The sequence below is a fragment of the Aotus nancymaae genome, unplaced genomic scaffold (assembly GCF_030222135.1).
Source record: "Aotus nancymaae isolate 86718 unplaced genomic scaffold, 86718_ANA_hifiasm-v0.15.2.pri h1tg000089l, whole genome shotgun sequence".
NCBI lineage: Eukaryota > Metazoa > Chordata > Mammalia > Primates > Aotidae > Aotus > Aotus nancymaae.
The window spans coordinates 8,005,423-8,033,229 of NW_026988504.1; the positions used below are offsets into that span (position 1 = coordinate 8,005,423).

The window sequence follows — 27,807 nt, forward strand, 5'->3', positions numbered from 1 at the left end:
TGGTCTCAAACACCTGACCTCAGGTGATCCACCCACCTCAGCCTCCCAAAGTGGTGGGAGCCACTACAGGTGTGAGCCACGACGCCCAGCTGAATCTCCATTTTTTTTTTTTTTTTTTTTGAGACGAGTCTTGCTCTGTCGCCCAGGCTAGAGTGCATTTTTAGTAGAGACGGGGTTTCACCATGTTGGTCGGGCTTGTCTCAAACTCCTGACCTCATGATCTGCCCGCCTCGGCCTCCCAAAGTTCTGAGATTACAGGCGTGAGACACCGCACCTGGCCTGAATCTCCTGTTGTTCACAAGTCCCAGGAGTGAGGACTGCACCCCGCAATCCCTACATCTGTGATGCCTCAGTGCCCACCCCTGCCCTTTCCTTTCTCCACTACCAGGCAACAACTGCTGTGGTCTCCCAGTTGGACCCTGGCGGATGCATCCACATACCCTGTTCACTAAGCTGTGAGTCCATCTTGTCTCCACACCTGAAAGTGCTGTCCGGAAGGGACTAACACCTTCTAAGGATCCCAGGCCCCGCCTGATGCTAAAGTGATCAACACTTGTTTGCCGATTACTTGTCACCAAATGCTTCTCACTCATCCTCTTTCTTGTCTTCTTTGTACTTACACTCACTCTTTCAGAAAGAATTGTCCTTAAAAACCATCTCACAGCCAGGCACGGTGACTCACACCTGTAATCCCAGCACACTGGGAGGCTGAGGCAGGCGGATCACCTGAGGTCAGGAGTTCAAGACCAGTCTGGCCAACATAACAAAATCCCATGTCTACTAAAAATACAAATTAGCCAGGCATGCAGGCAGGCACCTTTAATCCCAGCTACTCAGGAGGTGCGGCTGGAGAACTGCTTGAGCCCGGGAGGCAGAGGTTGCAGTGAGCCAAGACTGCACCACTGCACTCCAGCCTTGGTGACTGAGCGAAACTCCATCTCAAAAAAAAAAAAAAAAACCAAAAAAAAAACCAAACCACATCTCACACTCCTCCCCTTGTCTCTTTCCAGCTCTCCGGTGGGCAGCCCATCTGTCCCACCTTCTGTTTCTCTGCACTCTCTGGGTCTTTTCAGATTCAGTAAAATGAAAGCGAGGAGAGAGAAGGCTCAACACCCTCTTTGGCGGTTTCGGTAGCAGGAGAAAAGGACCTGGTCAGCTGCCCTGGCGGGAAAGGTGAAGTGATCTCCTGAGACCCCTGAGGGTCCTGTGAGAATCTTCGACAGGAAGTGATGGTGGGAATCCAGAGCCTACAGTGATGGAAAACGCACCAGAGTTCTCGAGATTCATAAGTTTATTTCCTATCTGTATTGACAAAAAAAAAAAAAAAAAAAAAAAGTCACAGCGTTTCAGACTATTTAAAAACACAAACAGGAACAGAGGGTACCCAACAGTGACAGCCTCATCCCGAAGGTCCGGATCAAAGGCCACGCTGGAGGGTGCGGGTGTCCTCTTGGGCCTCCTCCTCAGCGTCCTGTGGCTCCCTGCCCCCAGCCTCGCTGACACCCCCAGAGCAGTTACAACTGTGCAGAAAGGAAGCCACTTTAGAGGACGCCGGGCCCCACCTCACTGTCATGGAAAAAGGCCAGATTCTGAGGAAAAGACAGAATCAGTGCTACTGTGTCATTGCTTGAGGGATGCTGGGCGCTCCTGGGCCTGGATGGCATCACCTGCGTCCCAGACCTAGGGCAGAGAAAAAGGCAGGCCCCTCCCCACTTGGCAATACTGGGCAGCACAGAGTGTGGGTCACTGGTCACGTGACAGCCCCAAACTGCCACGCAGACCTCTCTGACGTGATTAGCCAGACACTCTGAGGGCACAAGGCTTTCAAGCAAGAACACCAGCTTGGTTCCTAAAGGGTGTGGGTGAACAACACTCCCAGAAATCTGAAGAAACCAATTGGCCTCAGAGTCTTGGAGTGCTGGAACAATACAGTTGTCATTGAGTTGCAGCGAGGAGGGAAACTTGGTGAATACCAGCCCCCCAGAGGGCGGAAATATCACTCCCATTGCCCGGAGCACGTGGCTTGGGGCTCAATTGCAATCTTTTCATAGGGGCAAATGCAGAATCTAAGAGGAACGAAGGAAACGGCGCCCTTAGGTGCTGGACATTGGTGTCTGCCCGCCAGGCCTCCTTGCCGAACCTGGTGAGAAAGCTGGGGTTGGGACTAGAAGCCCCAGCCTGCGCTGATGATCAGGCATGTCCCAGGAAAGCAGACAGGCACAAGACCCCAATGCAAGCTGCTTTCCTCCTGTCAGTCTGACGTTACTCACTGGACCTGGCCAAGGAGCACCTCTTCCGAAGTCCTCCCTCCTCCTTGGCTCAGAGCAGTCCTTCCCGCAATTGCTACTTTCCTTGGCTACATCTAAATCGCTAAATCGTTGTTTTTTTTTTTCCTGAAAGATATGACTGGATGGATGCCTGTGACTCTTTTGAAGGGATGGCTGCTTTTACTGAGGGTGGCAGTTCATCTAACATTTTACAGCTGTAAAATGTGGCGCACAGGTGTGTAGACACTGATGTGTCAGCAGAAACCCCTATATACCGGGTTCTGTGCTATGCTACAGATACAGAGAAACAGAGAGTGAGGGTCCTAGGGAAAAGTTAAGCCATCTGGGCATGGTTAGGTCAGAAGCTAAAGACATTTGGCATAGTCTATAGTCATTTCCAGAAATTACTACCCAGATGCACCTGGCAAGCAGGTGCGCTTTGGAGCAGAGGACATAGCCTCTGAAGGTGGGCAGGAGAGCCTGGCTCCAGGCAGCTTTCACAGGAGCAGTCCCCAGAGCCCCTTCCCCTTCTCCGTGCGATCTGCTATGCTACTGAAAGTTATCGGGGTCAGACAGGGTCCCCTGGCTTCACTGCATTCCATGACTGCTCAGCGAGACCCGGACGCTCGGAGAGAAAAGTGTGGACACAAGCTCTGCAGACACAGCCCGAGGGAGAGCGCTGCCGCTCTGGATCCTCGCCAGCATGGCACTCCACAAAAGGAAGTAATGGTGAGGGAAGGTCAGAGACACAGGGGGTCCTCAGTCTGTCTAGCACACATATACACACCACTGGGGACAGCACAGAGGGGAGCAGGTTTGTCAAGGTCAGAAACCAAGAAGAGACACAAATATTGCACAGTCAAGGCATTTCCAAGAGACAGTCACAGAAATAACAACTCTTTGAGATACAACAACGTAACACATTTGGCAACTTTCAAAGAAACAGCCTTCCCCACTCCAAGCCATCAAAAGGTCTGTTAAGTCCCTTCATCTTTGGTCCAGTTGAAAAAGCCAGGGAAGGTAACAGGGTCAATGGGGGCAAGAGAAGGCTGCAGCCGCAGTTCCGCCAGCTCCCTACAGCTCCCACTTGGCTGGCTGACTCAGGGCAGGATGCTGCCTGTCTCAAACCTCCTACTGGAGGGAAAGCAAGCTCTCTGGAGGGTCCTGGCTGCTGGACAAAACTGAGGGAAAGCTGCACGTGGTGGCAGCTGAGAGCCCCAAATTCAGGGAAATGATCAACACAATAGAGGACACCCCATCCTCCCTTTCCTTGGAGGCTCCATTCATGGGAATGTGGGGTGCTATGGCATCTCTATGCTTTACCTAAAACCTCAATTCGACAAATTGCAGCTAGAACCCTCTGCATCTGCTGCAGGTCTTTGAGGGTGCACAGGAGGGGCAGTGTTCCAAAGCAGCTGCTAACGTCCAATGTGGCACACGCAGGGTGAAACCATGGCATGGGGCAGGAACAATCCTCTTTCCTTTGCTCCACCTTCCTAAAAGTACAGGCCGTTTCCCTCATCCCTCAGATTCCCAAAAGGCTCTGACTGGGAACCCAGCCCAGCTGCTGTTGAAAAGATCTGTTCTAATACTGGCTAAGAAAATGAAAACAGGTTTCTGAAAAGGTATGCTGCAGCCAGAAGCTGAATCTGTCTTCGGAGTCCTGCGGGTGGGGAGGGAGTTCCTTTAGTTTTGACCAGAACACTTCTTCACAGGGGGCCAGGCTCAGCTGTGCTTTGCAGTGGCTCGGTCACTGGACAGGAGCAAGGTTTCACTTCACAGAGGGGCTCTGCTGACTGCTCTCCTGAAGGTCTGGAGTTTCGGGGTCTTAGTTTACATCCGTGATCCTCTCTCCTGCAGAATCTGAAAGTTGGAGACGGGGGAGAGGCTGAGGCAGCTGAGGGAAAAGAGAGAGACGTCGGGGGCTGCTTTCCACAGAGCCGGTGAGCAGCATGACAGTCCTGTCATCCCAGGAAGCAAGCAGGGTGCAGCCTCAGCCTCACCCGCGGTGCTTTGGTGCGAAACACTCTCTTGCTGGACACAGCTGGGTCTGAAGCTTATGTGCTGTGGGACCAAAGCTTTGCCAGCCTAAAGGAAGTGGTTCCAGTTTACCTGGTATCCACCATTTAGAAGCTTCGTGTGTGTGTGTATGGGGGGCGGGGGTGGGGTGAGGGGGTGCATGGTGGAGGGAAAAGAAACAGTGTCAAACAATTTTCTAGGAACTTAAGGAAGGTAAAGATCACAAAGGTAAGTAAACACCCTTTTTCTCCTGAGGCAGTGAAAAAACAAGTTTTAGAGAATAAAGGCAAAATACTTTCCAAGTCTGAGTTCAGAATTCCTGCCCTGTAGTAATTAGTGGTAACCAGCTTTTCTTTTCATTGATTTGGCAGAGGATGGAGAAAGCCTATCCTTTTTAGGTTTCTATTTCCTAACTAAAAACCCATCAGTGCTCTGTAAATCCCAATTTCAATTACACAGTCAAAAACAACAAAACGAGGGGAAAACGCCACGCTGGCTCTGGAAGGCCAGGGAAGAAGTGAGGCGCAAGAGTTCAGGAAAAGGCCACGGAGGGGCCGCGAACAAGCAGGCCAGAGACAGCTGCCCGGGGAGGGGTTCCTTACCTTCGCCTTTTCGCTCGGCTCTATGACGATGCCATTGGTAGAGTTATTTAGTTCTCTGGAGACAACACAGAGGAATTCTGCCTGATCCTCATTGCCATAGTTATAGGAAGATCCGATGCTGATGAGCTGATGAGCCAAGAATACAGTGAACATGTACACAGCGATCTTAACATAGTAAAGTGCTACACAAATCACCCCTCCTCCGACCGAACTTTTGTTTTACTTCTCAAAGGATAAAGACTTCTTTGGGACCACCAAAGCCCCAGGGGGCAAATGGGCCTGTTCTTCATCAGGGCATCCTCAGTGAGGCTTCCCTGGGGGAGAAGTATGAGCTCCCAGCACTGTCCCTTCACCCAAGCTCTGAAGTCCCCCCACAGGCAGCGGCCGGATTAACACACCCACGCTCCCTCCATCACACCAAGGGGAGAGACAACGCATATGTGAACAAAATGGACATGTTCTTCAGTCACACACAGAGCTGGCTCCTCTTTCAGCAGAAGCCGTAGACAGGAGACTGGTACTCAGAAGGCTCTGGAAAGCACCAAGTGAATCACTGATCAGCTACTGGAAGTCATGTGGTACTGGTACTTTTTTTTTTTTTCCAGACAGGGTCTTGCTCTGTCACCCAAGCTGGAGTGCAATGGTGCAATCAGAGCTCACTGCAGCCTCCACCTCCTGGGCTCAAGTGATCCTCTCACCTCAGCCTCCTGAGTAGCTGGGACTACAGATGTGTGCACCATGCCTGGCTAATTCTTTTATTTTTCATAAAGAAGGGGTGGGGTCTCACTATGTTGCCCAGGCTGGCCTCCGAACTCCAGGACTCAAGCGATCCTCCCACCATGGCCTCCCAAAGTGCTGAGATTACAGGTGTGAGCCACTGTGTGGTACTTTTAACCTTTTTGGAGAATGAAATTCAGTATTTAATTCTAAAGGGGAAATATACACACAGGGGAGCAGCTCAGGCAGAGAGTGAGGGCATCCCAGTGAGCGGGTGAGGCCTCATGTGGGTGGCATGGCTGACTGCAGTAGGATGGGGCTGGGGTGCTTCCGCCTGGCTGAAACTAACTTCCTCATCCAGAAGGGAGGCAATGAGAACACCCTCCGTCCTCCCACAGGACAGTAATAAGATGAGAAATGTAACAAGAAATTATTCATTAGTTTCACAAAGAATTAATTTAAAAAAAATCATTTGCTTAAGACCTCGTATCAGGAAAAATACTTCTGCAGTAGAGGGCATTAAACTCTTGGCAACGTTTTACAACCCACGCCCAGTAAGAACCAAGCTGACAGCACAGGCAGAGTGGATTCCGTGGTGTAAGCTAAGCGTGAGGAATAATCAGCACTGGCTCTGAAGACAGAGACAGCTTTGCACTTGATCCATAAGATAATACCATTAATGCAAAGTGTGAGTTTTCTTTTAGAAGGTAAGCATCTGGTGAGACAGCTCTTGACCTCTTAAAACTCTACACGTAAGTAGGCATAATCCATATAAAATCATATTTACTATTTGCTCTGGCCTTCCTGTGTTTTGAAGGCAACAAGACAACTGAACAAGTCTGCCATCTAATGGAGGAAAACAGTGAAGCTCCTACTGTCAGCTTTGTTTTGATAGCTTAATCATAAACTCGAAGTGGGGGAAACGGCCGCACCACACTTCCCACGGTGCCCGATCCCTTCCTAGCACAGCTGTTCACCAAGCTCTTCGTGGTGGATTACACAGACATTCAGAACCAAAAAGTTCTGATCCTGGGAAAAGAATGGAAGGCTTGTTGTTGAATCCCAGTCTCCTTTAGGGACTCGTTCTAGAATCCCTGTGAGGGAACACAAACCAAAGGGAGGCACTTTGAAGCCTCAAGTGCTCGCTGACTCCCCTGCAAAGTCTGGGTGTGAAGCTAAGACATCATGCTCCTCTGTTCCCCCAAATCCCCGTGTGCCACGGAGCAGCAGCGCCCACCAACTCTCTGTTCCCTACTCATGTGCCACGGAGCAGCAGTGCCCACTGAATCTCTGTTCCCCCAACTCCTCATGTACCACTGACCAGCAGTGCCCACTGAATGGCTCTTTGCCCATGTTTTGGAAAATAATCCCACCTGGCCCTACCCATCTCCCAGGGTTATTAACTGGCCATCCACAGTGATTGTTCAAAGAGCTGCAGACCCCCTGAATGGGGTCTGGGGTGGCTGCTCTGTAAGAGATGTACCTGTTCGAATTTCCACCCGTCGGACATCGTGGAGACCATCTGTGTGAGCTCTTCTTCTTGACACTGCAGGACTCTGTACACATGTTTCACGGGGCCCTGCAACGACCAGGCACAGACTGAGAACATCAAGGGCACCACAGTTTGCAGGTGCCCCGAGGAGGCTCTTCAAATGAATCAACATTGAAAAGGAGTTTGCTTGGAAATCTTTTCTTGGCAGCCACCCACTATCCCCTTTTACAAATAGTACTGTGGCATTTCTTTTCCCCCGTCCTCTTTAAAAAATGTTTTTCTTTTTAAATGACCACAAGCCAGGATACTGTGGCTTTTCAATAAAAACTTATCCAAGGAAAGAAAGAAAAAAAAGGTAAAATAATTGTGAACTTCAGAGGGATGAATGATTGAGCAACTATGCTGATGAACTTAGATTTAATCCATTTCCCCAAGTCAAAAATAAGGTAAAATTAGTATTATTATTATTAGTTTTTGAGATGCAGTCTTGCTTTGTCACCCAGGCTGGAGTACAACACTGTGATCTCAGCTCACTGCAACCTCTGCCTCCTGGGTTCAAGAGATTCTCCTGCATCAGCCTCCCAAGTAGCTGGGATTACAGGCACCCACCACTATGCCTGGCTAATTTTTGTATTTTTGGTAGAGACAGGCTTTCAGCATATTAGTCAAGCTGGTCTCGAACTCTTCACTTCAGGTGATCTGCCTGCCTCAGCCTCCCAAAGTGCTGGGATTACAGGCATGAGCCACTGTGCCCAGCCCAATTGTTTTATAATACAAAATGTAGAGTATCACAAAAGATCTGTGACGTTGGCCACAGTTGTCAAAGTCCCAGTTATTTAAGATGCCATTATATTGTCTCTTTTCTCTCTTCCAAAGTAAACCACTGGTGCTCTCAAATGCACCAGGAGCAATCACCTGCAAAAATACTATTATAAGAAATAGAAGGCTGGGTATGGTGGTTCATGCCTATAATTCCAGCACTTCGGGAGGCTGAGGCGGGTGGATCACCTGAGGTCAGGCGTTCGAGACCAGCCTGGTCAACACAGGGAAATCCTGTCCCTAGTAAAAATACAAAAAGTAGCTGGGCATAGTGGTGCACGCCTGTAATCCCAGCTACTCAAGAGGCTGAGGCAGGAGAATTGCTTGAACCCAGGAGGCAGAGGCTGCAGCGAGCTGAGATTGCACCACTGCATTCCAGCCTGGGCAACACAGCGAGACTCCGTCTCAAAAAAAAAAACAAAAAGGAAAAAGAAATAGGAAAGTAGTTAGGTGGCAGACACTAAGAGCTAAGAACAAAGATGGGGTCGAGGCCCACATCTTGGGTTTGGCTTGAATGCTGCATGTGTGAAGGGCTACAGGTAAGTTCAAAGAGATAACGTGTTTGAAAATCCACACACACAAAATAAAATAAAAAAAGGAAACAAAATGAAAATCCACACACGGCCAACTTCATTTTATAGCCACGAACAACATCAAATTCATTTTCAGTTTCACTACATAAAAAGGACAGATGGAAAGATCAGCTAAGATCAAAAAGGTCTTGACATTCTTAGAACAAAAAACCTTCCAAAGGTGTATGAATCCACAAGGCTTCAGAATCTACAAGACGAATTAATTTAATTGTGGTCATCAAATAGAAATCTTATAATGTTCTCTAGGAATCAGCTGATGACGAAGAAGGGAGAATGTTCAGGTACCACGATTTGAATCATTTCAAATTACAAAATTCATGGTGTCATCAAAATTTACAGTAAGCAGTCATTTTTTAGAATGTGGAAAACTGAAGATAAGACTAGATTACCAAAATGTTTAAACTATTAAATATCCACAATAGTAAAAGACACCACATAAATGTAAGATACCAAAGAGACTGGTGACAGTGGATCACATTTCAAGTAATAATCTGCAAACCAACTACAAAGCCACCTTTGAACATCAAAAAGGAGCCTTTCAGCTGTAAGCCAGATGGAAGAAAACTAAATGAGTAAGCCCCTCTCTTCATCTTTGCAAACTGCTGGAGAAAGTGGATAAGAGAGTTAATTTTTCATCATTAGTGTCAGTTACTCATCCAGATACTCCATTTAGAGCCAGAAAACTTTTTTTTTTGAGATGGAGTCTCATTCTGTTGCCCAAGCTGGAGTACAGTGGTGCCATCTCAGTTCACTGCAACCTCCGCTATCTTGGTTCAAGTGGTTCTCCTGCTTCAGCCTCCAGAGTAGCTGGAATTACAGGTGTCCACTACCACATCCGGCCAATTTTTGGTAGAGACGGGGTTTCACCACGTTGGCCGGCTGGTCTTGAACTTCTGACCTCAAGTGATCCACTTGCCTCAGCCTCTCAGAGTGTTGGGATTACAGGTGTGAGCCACCGCACCTTGCCTAGAGCCAGAAAACTTTGAAACATGAAGTCTAACAAAAAAATAATAGGCATTATTTTTTACTTTTAAAAAGAAACTTATGCCAGGCATGGTGGCTCACGCCTGTAATCCCAGCACTTTGGGAGGCCCAGGTGGGTGGATCACTTGAGTTCAAGGAGTTTAAGACCAGCCTGGCCAATATGGTGAAACTCCATCTCTATGCACTCCAGCCTGGGTGACAGACCAAGACTTTGTCTCAAAAAAAAAAAAAAGAAAAGAAAAAAAATTAAAGAAATGTACTGCCTTCTTAATGGCAGGAAAATTCTGTGCTGCAATAGATTACACCTAAAGCATCTACCACCAGTATCTGATAGGATAAGAGGCAATTATGCTACAAGACAGGTAGTCATGGTGGAGTAAGACTCTGCCCTCTCTTACTGTTAACTCTGTTGCTGCAGTTTCTTTTCTTTTTTTTTTTCCTAATTTTCCCAAGACCTCTTAATTCCAAAGTTGCAGTTTCTTAAAACAGAGTTTAAACGCATGAAAGAGAGGGTCTGTTTTTCTGGCTAGACTTCAAGCTTCTTGAGGGCAAGGACTTTCAATTACTTACAGAATCCCAAGGGCCTAATAGAAGCTATTATGGCCATTCAAACACATGATGAATGACAAGATGTAAAATAGGTATGCCCTAACACCTTTCCTCTAACTAGGTGGGCAAATTCCCTTTCACTCTTGTTACTATATGTGAGTTAATATAAAAATCAAGGCCAGGTGCAGCTCACACCTGTAATCCCAGTACCTTGGGAGGACAAGGTGGGTGGACTACTTGAGTCTAGGAGTTTGAGACCAGCCTGGTCAACAAAGCGAAACCTCCTCTCTACCAAAAATACAAAAAATTAGCCAGGCATGGTGGCTTGCACCTGTAGTCCCAGCTACTCAGGAGGCTGTGGTGGGAGAATCACTTGAGCCTGCAAAGTAGGAGCTGTATGTGACTCGATCGTGTGCTAAAGGCTTGTCTCCATAGAGTGGCCAACAGGAGGAACCAAGACCTCTACAGTCTTTAGGAGGGAGACATACTCGGTCAGAGAGAATAGGTTGTGGACCTTAAGTGCCCTGGGAGCCTCCTCCTGCCATCTGGTGAGCAGCCACACTCTTCTCATTCTACTGGGACATAGGCCTATTCTGTTTTCTTTGTTGTTTCTTCTTTCCTGTTTTCTCCTGTGCAGTTTGGCTGAGTGTGCATTCCCTGCATGGCGAACAGACAGTGCTCCACACAGACCTCCAGCTCTAAGGGGAAAGGCATCCTTTTCAAATTACAGACAACCGACAGAGGGCCACTTGAGACATCCCCCGCTTAACAGTTCCAAACACATTACTTGTGAAGTTCTGTTCTCATTGTCCCGTATCCTTTCCTTAACCAGCCGCACAAGGGATGCGATGTTGTAAAACTCCGCTTCTTCCAGCACACCTGGAACAAGGACCAAACTGCAGTCAGACAGGTGTGTGAGTTTGCCAGGAAAACACCAAGGAGAGGTTGAAGGTTACATGCTTGCTAAAAACTGCTTTATTTATTTATTTACTTACTTACTTATTTTTTGAGACAGAGTCTCACTCTGTCACCTAGGCTGGAGTGCAGTGGTGGGATCACGGCTCACTGCAACCTCCGCCTCCTGGGTTCAAACGATCCTCCTGCCTCAGCCTCCCGAGTAAGTGGGACTACAGGTGCGGGCCACCACGTCAGGCTAATTTTTGTATGTTTTTTCCCCCCCAGATGGAGTTTCACTCTTGTTGCCCAGGCTGGAGTGCAATGGCGTGATCTCAGTTCACCATAGCCTCTACCTCCTGGGTTCAAGCGATTCTCCTGCCTCAGCCTCCCGAGTAGCTGGGAGTACAGGTGCCTGCTACCAGCTAATTTTTTTTATTTTTAGTAGAGATGGGGTTTCATCATGTTGGCCAGGCTGGTCTCAAACTCCTGACCACAGGTGATCCGCCTGCCTTGGCCTCCCAAAGTGCTAGGATTACAGGTGTGAGCCACTGTGCCTGGCCAATTTTTCTATTTATAGTAGAGCTGGGGTTTTGTCACATTGGCCAGGCTGGTCTCAAACTCTTGACCTCAGGTGATCCGCCCATCTTGACCTGCCAAAGTGCTGGGATTACAGGCATGAGCCACAGCTCCTGGCCTAAAAACAGCATTATTTAAATGCAAATCTAATCTCTCTCCTTCTGCCTAGGAAATCTCTCTTTGCTATTTTCGGTATGCCCATGACCTTTTCTCCAACATAAATTAGTCAAACGCCAGGGTATGCTCTGCTTACTCCATTTCAACCCTCCTTCCTCTACCTGGCACCTGCCCATTAGCTGCAGGATACCTTTCCCATATGTCACTTAGTTCCTGGAGCTAGTCATGTTGGACACCTCCTGAACTTGATATTTATGCCAATTTGCCTTCAAGAAAACTGGGGTGGTGGGGGTGGAGGTGTTTGTACAAATTTATGTGGACAAAAATTAATAGGATGCTAATCATTTAAACAACATAAGCCGGGTTCAGTGGTGCACAACTGTAATCCCAGCACTTTGGGAGGCCGAGGCGGGTGGATCACGAGGTCAGAAGTTCAAGACCAGCCTGGCCAACGTGGTGAAACCCCGTCTCTTTTTAAAAAAAATAAAAATAAATAAATTAATTAATTAACAACATAAAAAGCAATCATTGAAAGACTCCCATGCTAAATTAATTCAAAGGCCTTAAGACAATTATGAGATGTGTGATCTCACAGGAACAAATTTGCTATAAAGGCCATTAAGGCCATTATTAGGACAACTAACAAAATAAGCTGTATATAAAAGTATCAATATTAAATTTCCTGAGTTTGATAACTGTACTGTCTGTGGTTATATAAGAGAATAGCCTTGTTCTTGGGAAATCATACAAATATTAAGGGGTGAAATTTGCAATTTATTCTTAAATGGTTTAGAAATAAGACTTGTGGGCCGGGTGCGGTGGCTCATGCCTATAATCCTAGCACTTTGGGAGGCCGAGGTGGGTGGATCACCTGAGGTCAAGAGTTCAAGACCAGCCAGGCCAACATGGTGAAACCCCATCTTTAAAGAAAAAAGAATTGTGGTGGGAGAGGCAAGAGGATGGGGGAGGAAGAGGGGAAAAGAGAGGATGAAGGACAATGCAAATATAATTAAAAAAAAAAAAAGCTGGGTGTGATGGCTCTCACCTGTAATCCCAGCTACTCAGGAGGCCGAGGCGGGTGGATCACGAGGTCAAGAGATCGAGACCATCCTGGTCAACATGGTGAGACCCCGTCTCTACTAAAAATACAAAAAATTAGCCGGGCATGGTGGCGCGTGCCTGTAATCCCAGCTATTTAGGAGGCTGAGGCAGGAGAATTGCCTGAACCCAGGAGGCAGAGGTTACGGTAAGCCGAGATTGTGCAATTGCACTCCAGCCTGGGTAACAAGAGCGAAACTCTGTCTCCAAACAAACAAACAAACAAATAAACAAACAAAATCTCCCCAAACCCCAAATATGACAAAAATAACATTGAAAATTGGTTAATCTGGGATAAAGGGAGTACTCTGTGTTATTCTTACTCTTTTCTCTACGTTTTAAATTACTTCAAACTACAGTTTTTTAATTAAAGGCATTAGAAAAGATACTTAACTAAAAGAGGGTAATTGAATTGTTTGTAATACAAAGGATAGATGCTTGAGGGGATGACTACTTCATTTTCCATGATGTGCTTATTTCACACAGCACCCTTGTATCAAAATATCTCAGGTAGGGCACGGAGACTCAGGCCTGTAATCCCAGCACTCTGGGAGACTGAGGTGGGTGGATCACCTGAGGTCAGGAGTTGGAGAGCAGCCTGGCCAACATGGTGAAACCCTGTCTCTATTAAAAATACAAAAAATTAGCCAGGCATAGTGGCGCATGCCTATAGTCCCAGCTACTTCGGGGGCTGAGGCAGGAGAATTTCTTGAACCCGGAGGCAGAGGTTGCAGTGAGCTGACATCATGCCAGTGCACTCCAGCCTGGATAACAGAGGGAGAGTCCATCTCAAAAAGAAAAGAAAAGAAAAATCTCACATACTCCATAAATATATATATGTACTATGTACCCCCCAAAATTAAAAATTTTTTTTAAAAAAGAAAGAAGATTGCCCAAGAGTTGGTAATTGCTGAAGCTGGATAGCGGATGCACGGAATTCACTGTACTATTCCCATTACTTTGTATGCATTTGAAATATTGTTTAAAAACAGACATTTAAAAAAAGAGAGAGGGCAATTCCTCTTTTTACTGGCTGAAACAGAGTTGTTTTGCAGTCACTTCATTAACTAGTACAGTCAATACAAGCTTTCTTACTCAGAGCCAAAGCTCCCAGATCAGGGTGCCCTGGATTTAGGGACAGTCCCCTTTACAACTGACTGCCTTCAGTGGGACTATGCCAAGCCTTGTAGAAAGTGGACTAGACCCACTTACAGTCCCAATGCCCTACAAACCAAAAGATGAAGCAACTGATGATACACCTGACAATGAACTAGAGAATGAATTAGGTCAGCTGCAAACATTTACAAGGAAGCATGAGGCCAGAGTCTTAAAAGAAACGAGGCCAAGCCTTTATTATTTTTGTACAACTGCGAGTTCAAACCAAAATTGAAACTATAAATAACTGAATGCCAGAGATGTCTTGGTTCTTCAGACTACAGACACTCACTGCTAGCAAACAAATAAATGTAAAAAAAAAAGGATCGTGACAATTCTAGAGATTTGGAAAGAACTCATAAAGTTGTCTGCAAAGCTGAGCTACCTATCTTCCTTCTCACCAAGAAGCTGAACAAAGCCTAAGGAGGCTTCCTTAAACATGACTCCCTCAGACAAGCCTGGTAAATGGAGGCTTCCCGTGCAGTTTCATAAACCCAAAACTATACCTGCACGTGAGCTTGATGAAACTCTCAACCGAAATTTAAATCAGTAAAATAACTTTAAAGATTCGACTTGAATTTTGAAAACCCCCAATGCAAACAGTCCTCTTACCTTCTTCTGCCAACTCCTTAGTAATGATGAGTTTCCCATGGCGGAGGTAGTTTAGGATAGGACCAAAGTAGGTGGGGTCTCTGTCAATCAGATATGCCCCCGTCTCATCCTGCCAACCAAACACAAGGGTATCATTCTAGAGCTTTGAGGAGCATTTTAAACAAAGACAGGACAGGGTTTCACCATCTTTGTCGGCGCCCCAAGACAACAATTCATTCCATCAGCTAAAAAAATTTTAGTGATGGCAAGTTTTGCTACACATTTGCTTATCACAAACTATTGGTAAGAAAGCCAGCTTTATATATCTTGTACATGAACATCATCTTAGGTACGGTGTTACAGACACACAGTCATACTTATTTAGGTGTTTACTTACTGGCTGGAATTCGAAAATCTTTGCCTGGACAATAATTACAATGACAAACATTGTTCTGTCGAGTGTCTATTATTAAGAAAGGGGGAAGGGCCGGGCGCAGTGGCTCACGCCTGTAATCCCAGCACTTTGGGAGGCTGAGGCGGGTGGATCACGAGGTCAAGAGATCGAGACCATCCTGGTCAACATGGTGAAACCCCGTCTCTACTAAAAATACAAAAAATTAGCTGGGCATGGTGCCGTGTGCCTGTAATCCCAGCTATTCGGGAGCCTGAGGCAGGAGAATTGCCTGAACTCAGGAGGCGGAAGTTGCGGTGAGCCGAGATTGTGCCATTGCACTCCAGCCTGGGTAACAAGAGTGAAACTCCGTCTCAAAAAATAAAGGGGGGGAAAATGTCATAGCTGTGTAATTGCAGTCTTTGCTTGAGATGGACATTCTGACTTCTCCACTGTCCCTGAATTGCATTCCTAATTCTAAGAAAACCTATGTAGCTGGCAATGCTCCTGAGCTCAAGGCCAACATCAGTGGGAGTTTGCACTGCCAGCTGTAATCTCACACACCCCAGCTCTGTGCCCAGAGGAAGCTTGGTACTGCCAGGACTTGGCTCTAAGCAGCTTTAATCCTACTCATCTTTACAGTAAAAAGAACAAGAAGAAACTGCTTCTATTACCACAAGGAGGATATAGGGTAGATAAAAATAATTCCTTTATCAGCAAGGGTTTTGAAATCTCTTTAAAGTTAGGGCAGGATAGGCTTCCATCAATCTGAGATTTCTTAGAGGAGAGATGGGAGAGGAATAAACGAAAACAACGAATGTTTATGCAACCCCAGCTCGGTTTCGAGGGGTGACCAGCTGAGTGCTATATGAGAACTTCAAGGTGAACACGTAAAGTTAAAAAGAAAATGACACAGTTCAAATGGGAAATGATTTAAGTGTCTTGTCATCTCTCAACCCTTTGATTAGCAGCCATGCATCGTGCCCACCACCACTCTGAGATTTTCATTTTCCTTCTGTCTTAGCCGGTTAGCCAAGATTTGCAGCGGCAAACAGTAACCTCTTTCCAAAAAACGCATTTGATCTAAATATGGACCTAAACCAGTGACCTGATAAAAGTTCTGCGACCAGGACTATAGGAAAGCAGTGTGGTATCACAAGAAGCACTTCCTGCAGCTGTCGAAGCCCAACTTGGCAGAGGGGTCCGAGAGGAAGTCTGAGAAAGCTACAAGGATGCCTGAGCTCACCCTGACCCAGTTCTGGATGCATCTGGCACCGGCAGTGGGGGGCTGAAGAGGAGCCAGGGAAAACTCAGGCAGATCTCAGTGGGATGTCAGGGGCAGAGAATATGGAGAAGGGGTGTGGAGTGCGTTCTCGTGGGTGCGGGTGGGCGCAGTGTGGGAAGGAGTCTCAGAGAACGAAGGGCGGGGTCAGGGAGAAAGCCAGAGTGTGCCTGAACATGGGAGAGAATGGGAAGAGGGAGGTCCCTCTGAGGCCCCTGCGCGTAGCGTGGGAGGCAGGGGGAGGAGGGGGTCCAGGCTTGACGGGGCTGCCTGTGAGGAGCCTGTCTCAGGCCTCTGGGGACGGATCTAGGAGGAATGACGGGGTTCGAAGGCCCGGGGGCGCGCCCGAGGGCGGGGCACACCTTGTCTGAGTCCAGCTCCGGGTCCTCCTGGCAGCAGAGGCGGCAGAGGAAAGACTTGGGCTCCCGGCCTAAGGTCTGTCTTGTGGTCACGAAGTAGGTGCCTCCCACGTTCAGCCTGACCCAGCGGGCCGCGCCGCCGCCCCCTGCCCGCTCGGGGGGTCCGGGACCGGGCTCCAGTGGCTGCGCGACGGCGGCGGCCGGACGGCCGTACCCGCGGGGCGTGGGGCCAGCCGGGCGTGGGCTGGGAGGCCCGCGGACTGGGCCGCCTCCGTCGCCCACCCCGCTCCCGCCGCCCCCTCCCAGCCCCGCCATCGCCGGGTCCAGCTGCAGCTCCGCCATCTTGGGCCGCCGCCGCCGCCGTCGCCGCTGCCCGCGCGCAGCCGGGCCGGCCCATTTCTCGGCAGGGAGAGCCGGGCCGGCCCATCGGCGGGGGTGGGGCAGGGGGGAGAGGGACGGGAGCGCCCCCAACCAGCGCCCGGGGACCCGCGCGGCTGAGGCGCTGTGCCCGCCCCCGGGGCGAGACTTCCGAAGCCAGTCCTCATTTCTATTGGCTGATCTGCGAAACAAGGGCCACCCCCTTGGCTTTGGGGTTGGCTGAGGGAAGACCTTCCGGTGACCCACTTCCGTTACTTGCTGCTGTGGACGGTAGGCAGCCGGGGTCGGTGAAGGTGAGTGAGGCTCCGGGTGTTGGATCCCATCCCTGGAGTTCTCTTTTGCTCTGTCCCCTCCAAACCTCACACTGACCCTTGTCGTACATACCTCATCAGGGACGCCGGGCCCTCGGGTTGCCCCGCTGGCAGAGTGCCCTTTGTGTAGCTGCCGCCCCTCTCGCTATCCCTTCCTCACCCCTCCCGGGCGCGGGGTCACCGGGGCCCAGCTGTGTCCTGGGCGCCGCTGATTTAGGCTTTGCCATAAGTCGTGTCTCGTGCAGTCCGCTCCCAGCGCGGCAGACTTCAATAGTCTTGTGGGGGTAGTGGGGAAACGTTACGCAGAAGGTGTTAACTTGCCAAGGGACGCTCAGCGGGCTGCGGGGCTGCGCACTTCCCCTCCCTCCGGCGGTTTCCAGGATTCGAACGGGTAGAGCGTTCAGGGCTTCTCAAATGCAAGGTTCAATTACTCATTCAGGAATGATTTATTGAGCATCTCCTATGCGCATGACCTGTTCTAGGTGCTGGGGATTAAGCAATAGATTTTCTTTTTTTTTGCAGACGGAGTTTCGCTCATGTTGCCCAGGCTGGAGTGCCATGCGGCGATCTCCTCTCACCGCAACCTCCGCCTCCCAGGTTCAAGCGATTCTCCTGCCTCAACCTCCCCAGTAGCTGGGATTACAGGCACGCGCCACCACGCCCGGCTAATTTTGTATTTGTAGTAGACATGGCGTTTCTCCATATTGGTCAGGCTGATCTCGAACTCCTGACCCCAGGTGATCCACCCGACTGGGCCTCCCAAAGTGCTAGGATTACAGGCGTGAGCCACCTCACCTGGCCTTTTATTTATTTGTTTAATTTTTTGAGACAGAGTCTCACTCTGTTGCCAGGCTGGAGTGCAGTGGTGTGATCTCGGCTCACTGCAACCTCTGCCTCCCGGGTTCAAGTGATTCTTGTGAAGGCTTGGATGTTTCTAAGATTTAAAGGATTCTCTCTAAGAGCTCTTATTTTGTTACTTACTATTTTTTCCCAACTGAAAATTCACCTCATAAAAAAGCCTTGTTTTGATCTGACATATTTTTCAGGATCCCAAGATGGCTGGGCGAAAACTTGCTCTAAAAACCATTGACTGGATAGCTTTTTCGGAGATCATACCCCAAAACCAAAAGGCAATTGCTAATTCCCTGAAATCCTGGAATGAGATCCTCACCTCCAGGTCAGTGTGTTTCTGAGAGGGAACCCCATACTTGCTACTGGATCTAGAAAGAAAACAGTATTGGCCGGGCGCGGTTGCTCATGCTTGTAATCCCAGAACTTTGGGAGGCCAAGGCGGGCAGATCACAAGGTCAAGAGATGGAGACCATCCTGGCCAACATGGTGAAACCCCGACTCTACTAAAAATACAAAAAAATTAGCCGGGCGTGGTGGCACGTGCCTGTGGTCCTAGCTACTTGGGAGGCTGAGGCGGAAGAATCGCTTGAACCCAGGAGGCAGAGGTTGCAGTGAGCCGAGATCACGCCACTGTACTCCAGCCTGGCGACAGAGCAAGACTCCACCTCCAAAAAAAAAAAAAAAAAAAGAAAAAGAAAACAGTATTAAGGAATTACAAATGAATTATTGATGCCCTTCTGACAACATATAAAGAAATTCTTGCATTTTTTTTTTTTTTTTTTTGGAGACAGAGTTTCACTCTTGTTGCCCAGGTTGGAGTGCAATGGTGTAATCTTAGCTCACCACAACCTTTGCCTCCCAGGTTCAAGCAATTCTCCTGCCTCAGCCTCCTGAGTAGCTGGGATTACAGGCATGGGCCACCATGACCGGCTAATTTTTTGTATTTTTTGTGGAGATGGGGTTTTTGTGGGTTTCTTCATGTTGGTCAGGGTGGTCTCGAACTCCCGACCTCAGGTGATCCGCCTCCCTCAGCCTCCCAAAGGGCCAGGATTACAGGCGTGAGCCACCACGCCGGGCCAATCCTTGCATTTTCATGATGATCCTAGGAGAGGAAAGTGTGACAACTCTCCAGGCCGTAGAAAGAAGGGATGGGAAATAGTGAATTTTCTACTGCTTATGAACAATCCTAACTTTGCCTTTTCTTGTGAGCAGGTTGGCTGCTTTACCTGAGAATCCACCATCTATTGACTGGGCTTACTACAAGGCCAATGTGGCCAAGGCAGGCTTGGTGGATGACTTTGAGAAGAAGGTGAGACTTCAGACCTCTAAAGCACTGAGTTTGTAATATGCCTGTGTGTGGGGGGGAGCAGGAATGTGAATAATTACATATGCAGCATGACAGTCAGACCCCTAAGGAAGCTTAGGGAAGATGGGTATGGCCAAAGGCCTTGTGGTAGATTTAACTGTAAAGAGGCACAGGGATTTAGGCTCTGTTCACTCAGCAGTACAGTGTAGCCTTAATCTGGGAGCCAGAGAGCTTTCTGATTAGAACAGGAGTTTTGACCTGCTCTGTTTCTGACCTGGGCTGGTTCACACCCTCCTTAGGCAACGTGGTGGTCCCCCACTCCCCGGAGGTCACCATATTGATGCCGAGCTTAGTGCAGACACCCGAACGATATAATGCACTAAGCCTAGAACTCCTGGGCTCAAGCGAACCTCCTGCCTCAGCCTTTCGAGTAGCTGGGACTACAGGCATGCGTCACCACGCCCCAAAGGGCTTTCAAGTTAAATGTTTGCCCACCTCTTGGGTTCCTTTTAGCTACCTGTCTCCCTTTGAAACAAACTAATGTTTCTTCCACTCTTTTCCTGTCCTTTTTCTTTTTTCTTTTCTTGGAGTTGGAGTCTTGCTCTGTTGCCCAGGCTGGAGTGCAGTGGCATGATCTCAGCTCACTGCAACCTCTGCCTCCCGAGTTCAAGCTATTCTCCTGCCTCAGCCTCCTGAATAGCTGGAGCTAAAAGTATACACTACCACACCCAGTTAATTTTTGGTATTTTTAGTAGAGACCGGGTTTCACCATGTTGTCCAGGCTGGTCTCAAACTCATAACCTCAAGTGATCTGCCCGCCTCAGCCTCCCAAAGTGCTAGGATCACAGGCATGAGCCACTGCGCCCAGCCTCCTGTTTGTTTTTTTGAGACAGGGTCTGGCTCTGTTGCCCGGGCTGGAGTGCAGTGGCGCAGTCTTGGCTCACTGCAGCCTCTGCCTCCCAAGCTCAAGCCATCCTTTTACCTTAGCCTCCTGAGTAGCTGGGACTACAGGTGCGTGCCGCCACCACACCTGGCCAGTTTTCTTAGTTTTTTCTTTTTTGGTAGAGACGGTTTTGCCATGTTGCCCAGGCAGGTCTCAAACTCCTGGTCTCAGGTGATCCACCTCTCTGCTCTTTTTTTTTTGAGTTAGTTTCACTCTGTCATTCAGATTGGAGGTAATGGCGCCATCTTGGCTCACAGCAACCTTTTTCTCCTGGGCTGAAGGCATTCTCCCACCTCAGCCTCCCAAGTAACTAGGACCACAGTGCCACCATGCCCAGCTAATTTTTTGTATTTTTGGTGGAGACAGGGTTTCGCCATGTTGCCCAGGCTGGTCTTGAACTCCTGAGCTCAGGTGATCCACCCTCCTTGGCCTCCCAAAGTGCTGGTAGTACAGGTGTGAGCCACCACGCCCAGCCTCTGCTCTGTCTTTTTAACTGTCCCTTATAACTGTAATTTCTCATCCACCTATCCTCTCTGGTATTTACACAAGTCCCAATATCCAGAGTTCATTTGCTTATTCATTCAAAGATGCTTATGGAGGGCCTGCTCTGTGCCAGGCAGTGTTAAGTGCTGGAGCCATAACACTAGGCAGTCTTCTAAGGAGACCAGCCATTATGCAGCGCTGCTTCCACCAGTCAGCCCTCTAGGATTTCATGCAGAAGAGAAATCAGAATTTGTTTTACAATTCAAGGTGCTAAGAGGTCATTTATTTTGGTCATCAATTCCAGCTGTCCTTTTCAGATGAAGAAAATGAAGCTCATTGTAATAAAAAATTGTCTAGGGTTCCCAGTTTGTGATAGGGCTGAGGAGACCCTTGAGTTCCTGTTCCCAGTCTAATATTCTTTCCACTACAATAACTTGAGATGCATGCGGTATCCGCTTGGGACACAGTATGTCTTTCAATATGGTCTGTAAGGACTAGTAGCTTCCAGCCCTTTGGGCTCCTGGGTGTGTTGGCGATGGCTCACTGTCCTTGTGTTTGTAGTTTAATGCCCTGAAGGTTCCTGTACCAGAGGATCCATATACTGCCCTGGTGGATGCTGAAGAAAAAGAAGATGTAAGTAGTTGAGGCTCTTGCTTATTCCGAAATTCTCTTGATCCTGGCAGCTCTATATTATAGCTAGGTTAAGGTGGAGTGAGTTAAATGGAAAAAGAGTTAACAGCCATAAAAAGAAATTGCTTGTCAGTAAATGCAGCAACATGGACGAATTTCAAAATAATTATGCTGAGTGAAAGAAGCCAGCAAGAAAAGAGTACAGCATGTGATTCCATCTTTATAAAACTCTAAATTCCACGGAAAACTGAAGTAAAAAAAAAAAACAATTCTAGAAAATGTAGCTAATCTACAGTGGCTGCCTGGGGACGGTTGAGAGGAGACTGCCAGTTTCACAGGTGGATACAAACATCAAAACTTAGCAAATGGTGTTCTTTTATCACGCTTCAGATATACCTCAATAAAGCTGTTAAAAACAAGGAGATGGAATTAGAAAATTTATCCAAGTATGATTAAAATACCTAATTGTTTGCTTGAAAGTGCTGAAGGCCAAACTTTGGAACTCACTGGCTTCACCAAAGAGAAGTCTGGCTAGGTGCTCAGGTGGCTTGTCCTGACCATTCAGTGGCTGGGCCCTACGAAAACAGACGTTCTGTAGGTCTTCCAGGTGAGGAACTTGGAGAAGCAGCCCAGTGCTGCCATCCTAAGCTGGTTTCTTGTATGGGCTTCTATGTGTGTGTTAGGAAAAGCTGAGGGTTGCCTCTCAGAGTGAGTGCCCCCGAGTGGTCAGGGTAACCACGGATTCTCCATAGAGCAATGGGAAAGCAGGAGTGGGCCCTGGGAGGACTCCTACCTTAGCAGCCGCTGGGGTGGAAGGCAGCCTGGTTTCAGAACTGAATTTCTCTTTTTTTCTTAAAGGTGAAGTCTTGTGCTGAGTGGGTGTCTCTCTCAAAGGCCAGGGTTGTAGAATATGAGAAACAGGTAAGGATGATGGGTAGCCATTGCCTGTAATACTGTTGCACATCTTTCACCTGGTGGCAGGAGCCTGCCTTGGATATTCTGCTTTCCATCTCTGTTTACTTTAACACATTTCCCCTCTTTCCAGATGGAGAAGTATAAGAACTTAATTCCATTTGAACAGATGACCATTGAGGACTTGAACGAAGCTTTCCCAGAAACCAAATTGGACAAGCAAAAGTATCCCTACTGGCCTCACCAACCAATTGAGAATTTATAAAATTGAGTCCAGGAGGAGGCTCTGGCCCTTATATTACACATTCTGGATATTAAAAATAAAAGTAATTATACAGTTCTGGGTATGTCTTCTACTCTGTGGGTGAGATAGTTAAACCTCTCTTCTGAGGTGGCCTCACTGGATTTGGGTTTTGTTAAAATGGAAACGTGAGCCTAGAGAGGTTTGTTGGGCTGGTTGTCTGACAGACTACGTAGGCGCCGCTTACGCAGGCCCCAGGACTACTGAAATGGCAACAAATAACACCAGGGCCTATGGCAGTGTATTTCACTGCGATGTGATAAGGAATTGTTATCTGCTGATTCTCTTCAACTTCCTCTTTGCTTTCAAACCCCTGGTTCCAAGGGAGTGCTCCTGCTTGTCATTACTAAGTCGCAAGAACAGCTGGTCCAAATGGCTAGCTGTAAGAGCAGCTATTTACTTTTCTGTGCTCCAGCTTTTGAACATGAAAGTGGTATTAGAAAAGGAAACTCTGGCCAGGCACGGTGGCTTACGCCTGTAATCCCAGCACTTTGGGAGACCCAGGCAGGCGGATCACCTGAGGTCAGGAGTTGTAAACTAACCTGGACAACATGCGGAAACCCTATCTTTACTAAAAATACAAAAATCAGCCAGGCACAGTGGCTCACGCCCGTAATCCCAGCACTTTGGGATGGTGAGGTGGGCAGATCACCAGGTCACGAGTTCAAGACTGGCCTGACCAACGTGGCGAAACCTCGTCTCTACTAAAGATACAAAAATTACTCAGATGTGGTGGTGCACACTTGTCATCCTAGCTACTGAGGAGGCTGTGGCAGGAGAATCGCTTGAACCTGGAAGGCAGAGCGAGACTGTCTCAAAAAGGGAAAGTTTTATGTTGTGAAGTTAACGTACAGCTTTTTGTATTTGAACATGGAAAATTATTTTAACTTCATCAGTTAAGTTTTAAAAAGTAGAAAGAGTTGTCCTTAAAGTCAGAGGACCTGTTAGGCCTACCACCTAATTGCTGATTTTAGATTAATTGTTTACTGGCTTGAGACTTTAGTTTTCTCATTTACAAATATCAGGACTGTAATGAGAATTAAATGAGATAACCTGGGAAGTTTCCAGGTAAGAAAGTAAGCAGCTGGGCGTGGTGGCTCATGCCTAATCCCAGCACCTTCTGAGGCCGAGGTGGGCGATCACCCAAGGTCGGGAGTTTGAGACCGGCCTGACCAACATGGAGAAACCCCATCTCTACTAAAACTACAAAATTAGCTGGGCATGGTGACACATGCCTGTAATCTCAGCTACTCTGGAGGCTGAGAGAGTAGCTTGAACCTGGGAGGCGGAGATTGCAGTGAGCCGAGATCGTGCCACTGCATTTCAGACTGGGCAACAAGAGCAAAACTGTCTCAAAAAAAAAAAGTAAGCAAAGGCTGACTTGATATGGCTTAAATCCTACATAGGAAAGGGTAGCACATGCAGGGGAGACATGTGACATTTCTGCCAAATACTGCAGGCGGACTATATTAGAGAAGAGCAACCATGCCTGAAGAGAAATCTGTAGTCTTAAAGAATGTAAGCAGAGGCGAGCCTAGGGGCGCTGCTCCTGATTGGTAGGAATAAGGCTGGGTTGAAAATGGAAGGCACCGAATGGGTGGAGTCTACTCCCCCTGGAACGACTTGAATTAACAATCAGACTGGCCAGAGATGAGAAGCGGTAGCTGTGCAAGGCCCTTAATGTGCATGATGAGTACCACACCCTTCCCCTGCGAGGCTGCAGTCACTGAACTGGCACTCAGCCATCCAGCTGAGGATCTGAGGATGCAGACGACAGCCAAGTGACAGCGAGGGGATTTGAGAAAAATCCAGTTTCTCAGAGCATGCTTAGAGATTGCGCTGTTCAAGGAGAGTAACGTGAGTCCCGAGAAGGTGTTGGGATGTGAAGGGGGCATCCCCAGCATTCGAGGGAGCCCTTCGGGAGATTTCCTGTGCTAAGTAACAGTGAACAAACTAGGGACAGTCTCAGCCAAAGGCACGTGGGTGGGAAGGGGGTACTTTTAAGCACCATGGCTCGCGCCTGTAATCCCAGCACTTTGGGAGCCAGAAGCAGGTGAATCACCTGAGGTCAGGAGTTTGAGACCAGCCTGGCCAATATGGCGAATTTCCATCTACTAAAAATACTAAAATTAGCCGGATATGGTGGTGGGCGCCTGTAATTCCAGCTACTGGGACCCTGCAGGCATCTTTGACTTAGGGCAACCAGCTCTAAACCCCTCTCCTTCCCTATCTGTCTGGGGATGTGGCACCACCTCCCTCCGGAATCCTAGGAAAACGTCTCAGGCTCCTCCTAGGCTCTTTAATCCCCGATCAGTCAAGCATCGCCTCCCAGAGTCCACTTGCTAAGAATCTCCTCTTTTACTTTCCTCTGGGTGTCACTGTTGTCACCTGTGTTCAGGCCTTGGTAATTTCCTCCTTAAGCCATCATGCCTCACTCAAAAAGTGGCCTCACTCACTGCCTGTACTCTCACCCACCTCCAATCCATTCTTCATATTGCCGCCAAAGGGAGCTTTTCCAAAAGCAAATTCGTGCACTTGACTCCTCTGAGTAAAACCCTCCCCTGGCACCACACTGCCCACAAGATCAAATGCAGTCTCTTTACCTTGGGGGCAAGGCTCTCAGGCCCTCTCTTAGGCACTGTTCTCCTCCCATTATAACCTCAGCAAATTGCTAACTGTACCTCCTACTCCACCCTTCCCATCAGGCATTTGCAATTCCTGCTCACACTAGAAGATTAGAACGATCTAGAGGCTTCTAGAGCATTCTTTGTTGAGTGCTGGCACTGTACCTTAGTCATACATTCCCCAGGGACTAACACTGTGCTTGACACTTAGAAGAACTTTAATGTGAATTTATTATGAATAAAAGAGAGGAGGCCGGGTATGGTGGCTCACATCCGTAATCCCGGCACTTTGGGAGGCCAGTGTGGGAGGATGGCTTGAGCTCAGGACTTTGAAACCAGGCTGGCCAACATGGCGAATTTAGTACTAATTTTGTACTAAAAGTACAAAAATTAGCTGGGTGTGGTGGTGGGCATCTGTAATCCCAGCTACATAGGAGCCTAAGGCATGAGAATCGCCTGAACCCAGGAGGTGGAGGTTTCAGTGAGCTGAGATCTTGCCATTGCACTCCAGCCTGGGTGACAAGAGTGAGACTCCATCTCAAACAAAAACAAAACAAAGCAGTTTACTAAAGTATAATAAAATGCATACAGAGGAAATTGAGAACATCATTAGGTGTACAGTGCTCTGATGTTTTACAAGGGGAACAGACCTGTTCTCATGGGAAACAGAACTTGAGCAGCTCCTCAAAGCTTCTGAAGCTCCCCCAACCCAGGGTAGCACCATTGTCACTTCTTTTCACCTACTCCCTCCACTCCTTCCTCCCATCCATCAACCCCCTTCCTCCCTCTCAGCGTTGTTGCGAGGGTTATGAGTAAAATGAAGGCTTTTTCTGGGCAAACTCTGAATGCCCGATGACATCCCTTTCACCCAGCAGCCCGACTCTCCACTCTTCCTCGGCTCCTCTGCCTGAGTCTGAGAGGCACCACAAAGCTCCCACTGGCTTCAGGCCGAGACTCAGCAGCGGGATAGTGGAGGGAAGGAGGAAGGTGAAGGTGGGCATTTATTCCCTCGGCTCCCTCCCTGTGATATCAAGGTAGCCGTGGCCTCTCTGCATCTCTGGATTTGACATCTTAGCTCCTGGGGGCGACTCTCAATACCCGATCTCCAGGTTCCAGGAGCTGCTGCCTTTTGTGACCCTTCAGGCCTGGTGATGGGGACAGCTTGTCACTAATGCCCATCCTGGAGTCCTCATGTTTCCTTACACCTGCCTGTACTAAACCGGACTCCTTTAAACGCTCCTCGGATTACCCAGTGGGAATGTGCCATCTTCTTCATGCCAGACTCTGACTGGTACAAAGATTGGCATTTATTCTCCCTGATGTCCAAGTACGCTTGCACACATGAGTCCTGGCACCCTCTTCCAAGCATAGGGCAGTGGGGTGGTGAGTGCCGTCTCACTGTAGACAGAGCCACTAGCAGGACTGAGGCCACAGAGTTGGGCCACACCCCTACTGCTCTTGAGGCCAGGGACTGGAGTTCTGTCTGCTGTTTAACTTCAATACAATAGATTGAAACATAACCCGCTCCATTTCATTTGCTTGTGGGTTTGCAGCTTGTAGAGCACATTCAGGAATGTTTGAATGTTGAACTCATTCCAGGTACCAGCTAAGAGAGGCAAAAAAAAGTGGGGCCCCACTTGCCCTCATGTCGGTTTGAAGTCTGGCTTCATAGAGAAGAAAAGGAAAATTAATTGAAATAGACATATGCACAAAATATAGCTAAGTATTAAAAAGACAAAATGTGCCAGTTGGTTTTTGTTTTTTACGTTATAGATTTTTTTTTCTTTTGAGACAGTCTTTTTCTGTTGCCAGGATGGAGTGCAGTGGCACGATATTGGCTCACTGCAACCTCTGACCACCTGGTTCAAGTGATTCTTCTGCCTCAGTCTCCCGAGTAGTTGGGATTACAGGCACAGGCCACCATGCCCTGCTAATTTTTGTACTTTTGTTAGAGACGGGGTTTTACCATGTTGGCCAGGATAGTCTCTATCTCCTGACCTCGTGATTTGCCCACCTTGGCTTCCCAAAGTGCTGGGATTACAGGCGTGAGCCACAGCCTAGATTTTTTTTTTTTTTTTTAAGAATTACTTTTATTAAAGTGGGTTTTAAAAACACAGCGCCAGCAACACAACCCCAGGTGAGTCTCAAACCCAAAACTGCCAATTTCAGAGGTCAGTCCCTAACCATTAGACCACCAGAAATTCACCACAGGCTGATCAATGACGTCGTAAGTGGAAGCGTCCGGGGTGCAAAGCCTGATTGGACAGAGGCAGCGCCCCAGCTTCGGATCGCGATAGCCGCGGTAAGGAGGGATCGGGAGGCATTTCTGGGTCAGGAAATGCCTGACCAAGAAAAACAAGAAAACTGACGGAAATTTTATAGTTGCATGAATTAAAACATTCCGACCACGAAGGGACTCGAACCCTCAATCTTCTGATCCGAAGTCAGACGCCTTATCCATTAGGCCACGCGGTCTCCTACTGCGCATACCTGCCCGGGAGACTAATTTGGTGATTGTTAAATGCTCCTGCGTGGCACGGCTACCGCGCTCACAACCCT

The 27,807-nt window shown here is 48.2% G+C and overlaps 2 protein-coding genes, 1 long non-coding RNA gene and 1 other non-coding gene across 4 annotated transcripts in view; 2 read left to right on the forward strand and 2 right to left on the reverse strand.

Moving 5' to 3' along the window:
* The window catches only part of LOC135271696 (uncharacterized), a 20,373-nt gene extending 19,044 nt beyond the window's left edge, over positions 1–1,329 (forward strand). The window contains exon 3 of the long non-coding RNA XR_010339833.1: positions 1,011–1,329. This is a non-coding gene — a long non-coding RNA (uncharacterized LOC135271696). The remainder of the gene's footprint in view (positions 1–1,010) is intronic.
* KCTD2 (potassium channel tetramerization domain containing 2) lies at positions 1,314–16,871 on the reverse strand. The gene is made up of 6 exons (XM_012453928.2): positions 16,512–16,871; positions 14,498–14,606; positions 10,830–10,921; positions 7,089–7,184; positions 4,889–5,014; positions 1,314–4,130 (listed from the first exon to the last, which is right to left on the reverse strand). The coding sequence occupies exons 1-6, from the start codon at positions 16,848–16,850 to the stop codon at positions 4,101–4,103; spliced, it is 792 nt and encodes a 263-aa protein (XP_012309351.2). The 5' UTR covers positions 16,851–16,871; the 3' UTR covers positions 1,314–4,100.
* A 219-nt stretch (positions 16,872–17,090) lies between these two features.
* ATP5PD (ATP synthase peripheral stalk subunit d) lies at positions 17,091–22,663 on the forward strand. Its single transcript, XM_012453741.3, has 6 exons — positions 17,091–17,179; positions 18,244–18,374; positions 19,262–19,358; positions 21,343–21,414; positions 22,270–22,332; positions 22,457–22,663. The coding sequence occupies exons 2-6, from the start codon at positions 18,253–18,255 to the stop codon at positions 22,586–22,588; spliced, it is 486 nt and encodes a 161-aa protein (XP_012309164.1). The 5' UTR covers positions 17,091–17,179; positions 18,244–18,252; the 3' UTR covers positions 22,589–22,663.
* A 4,987-nt stretch (positions 22,664–27,650) lies between these two features.
* TRNAR-UCG (transfer RNA arginine (anticodon UCG)) lies at positions 27,651–27,723 on the reverse strand. Its single transcript has one exon. It is a non-coding gene; the product is annotated as a tRNA-Arg (tRNA).
* Positions 27,724–27,807: the final 84 nt, after the last annotated feature.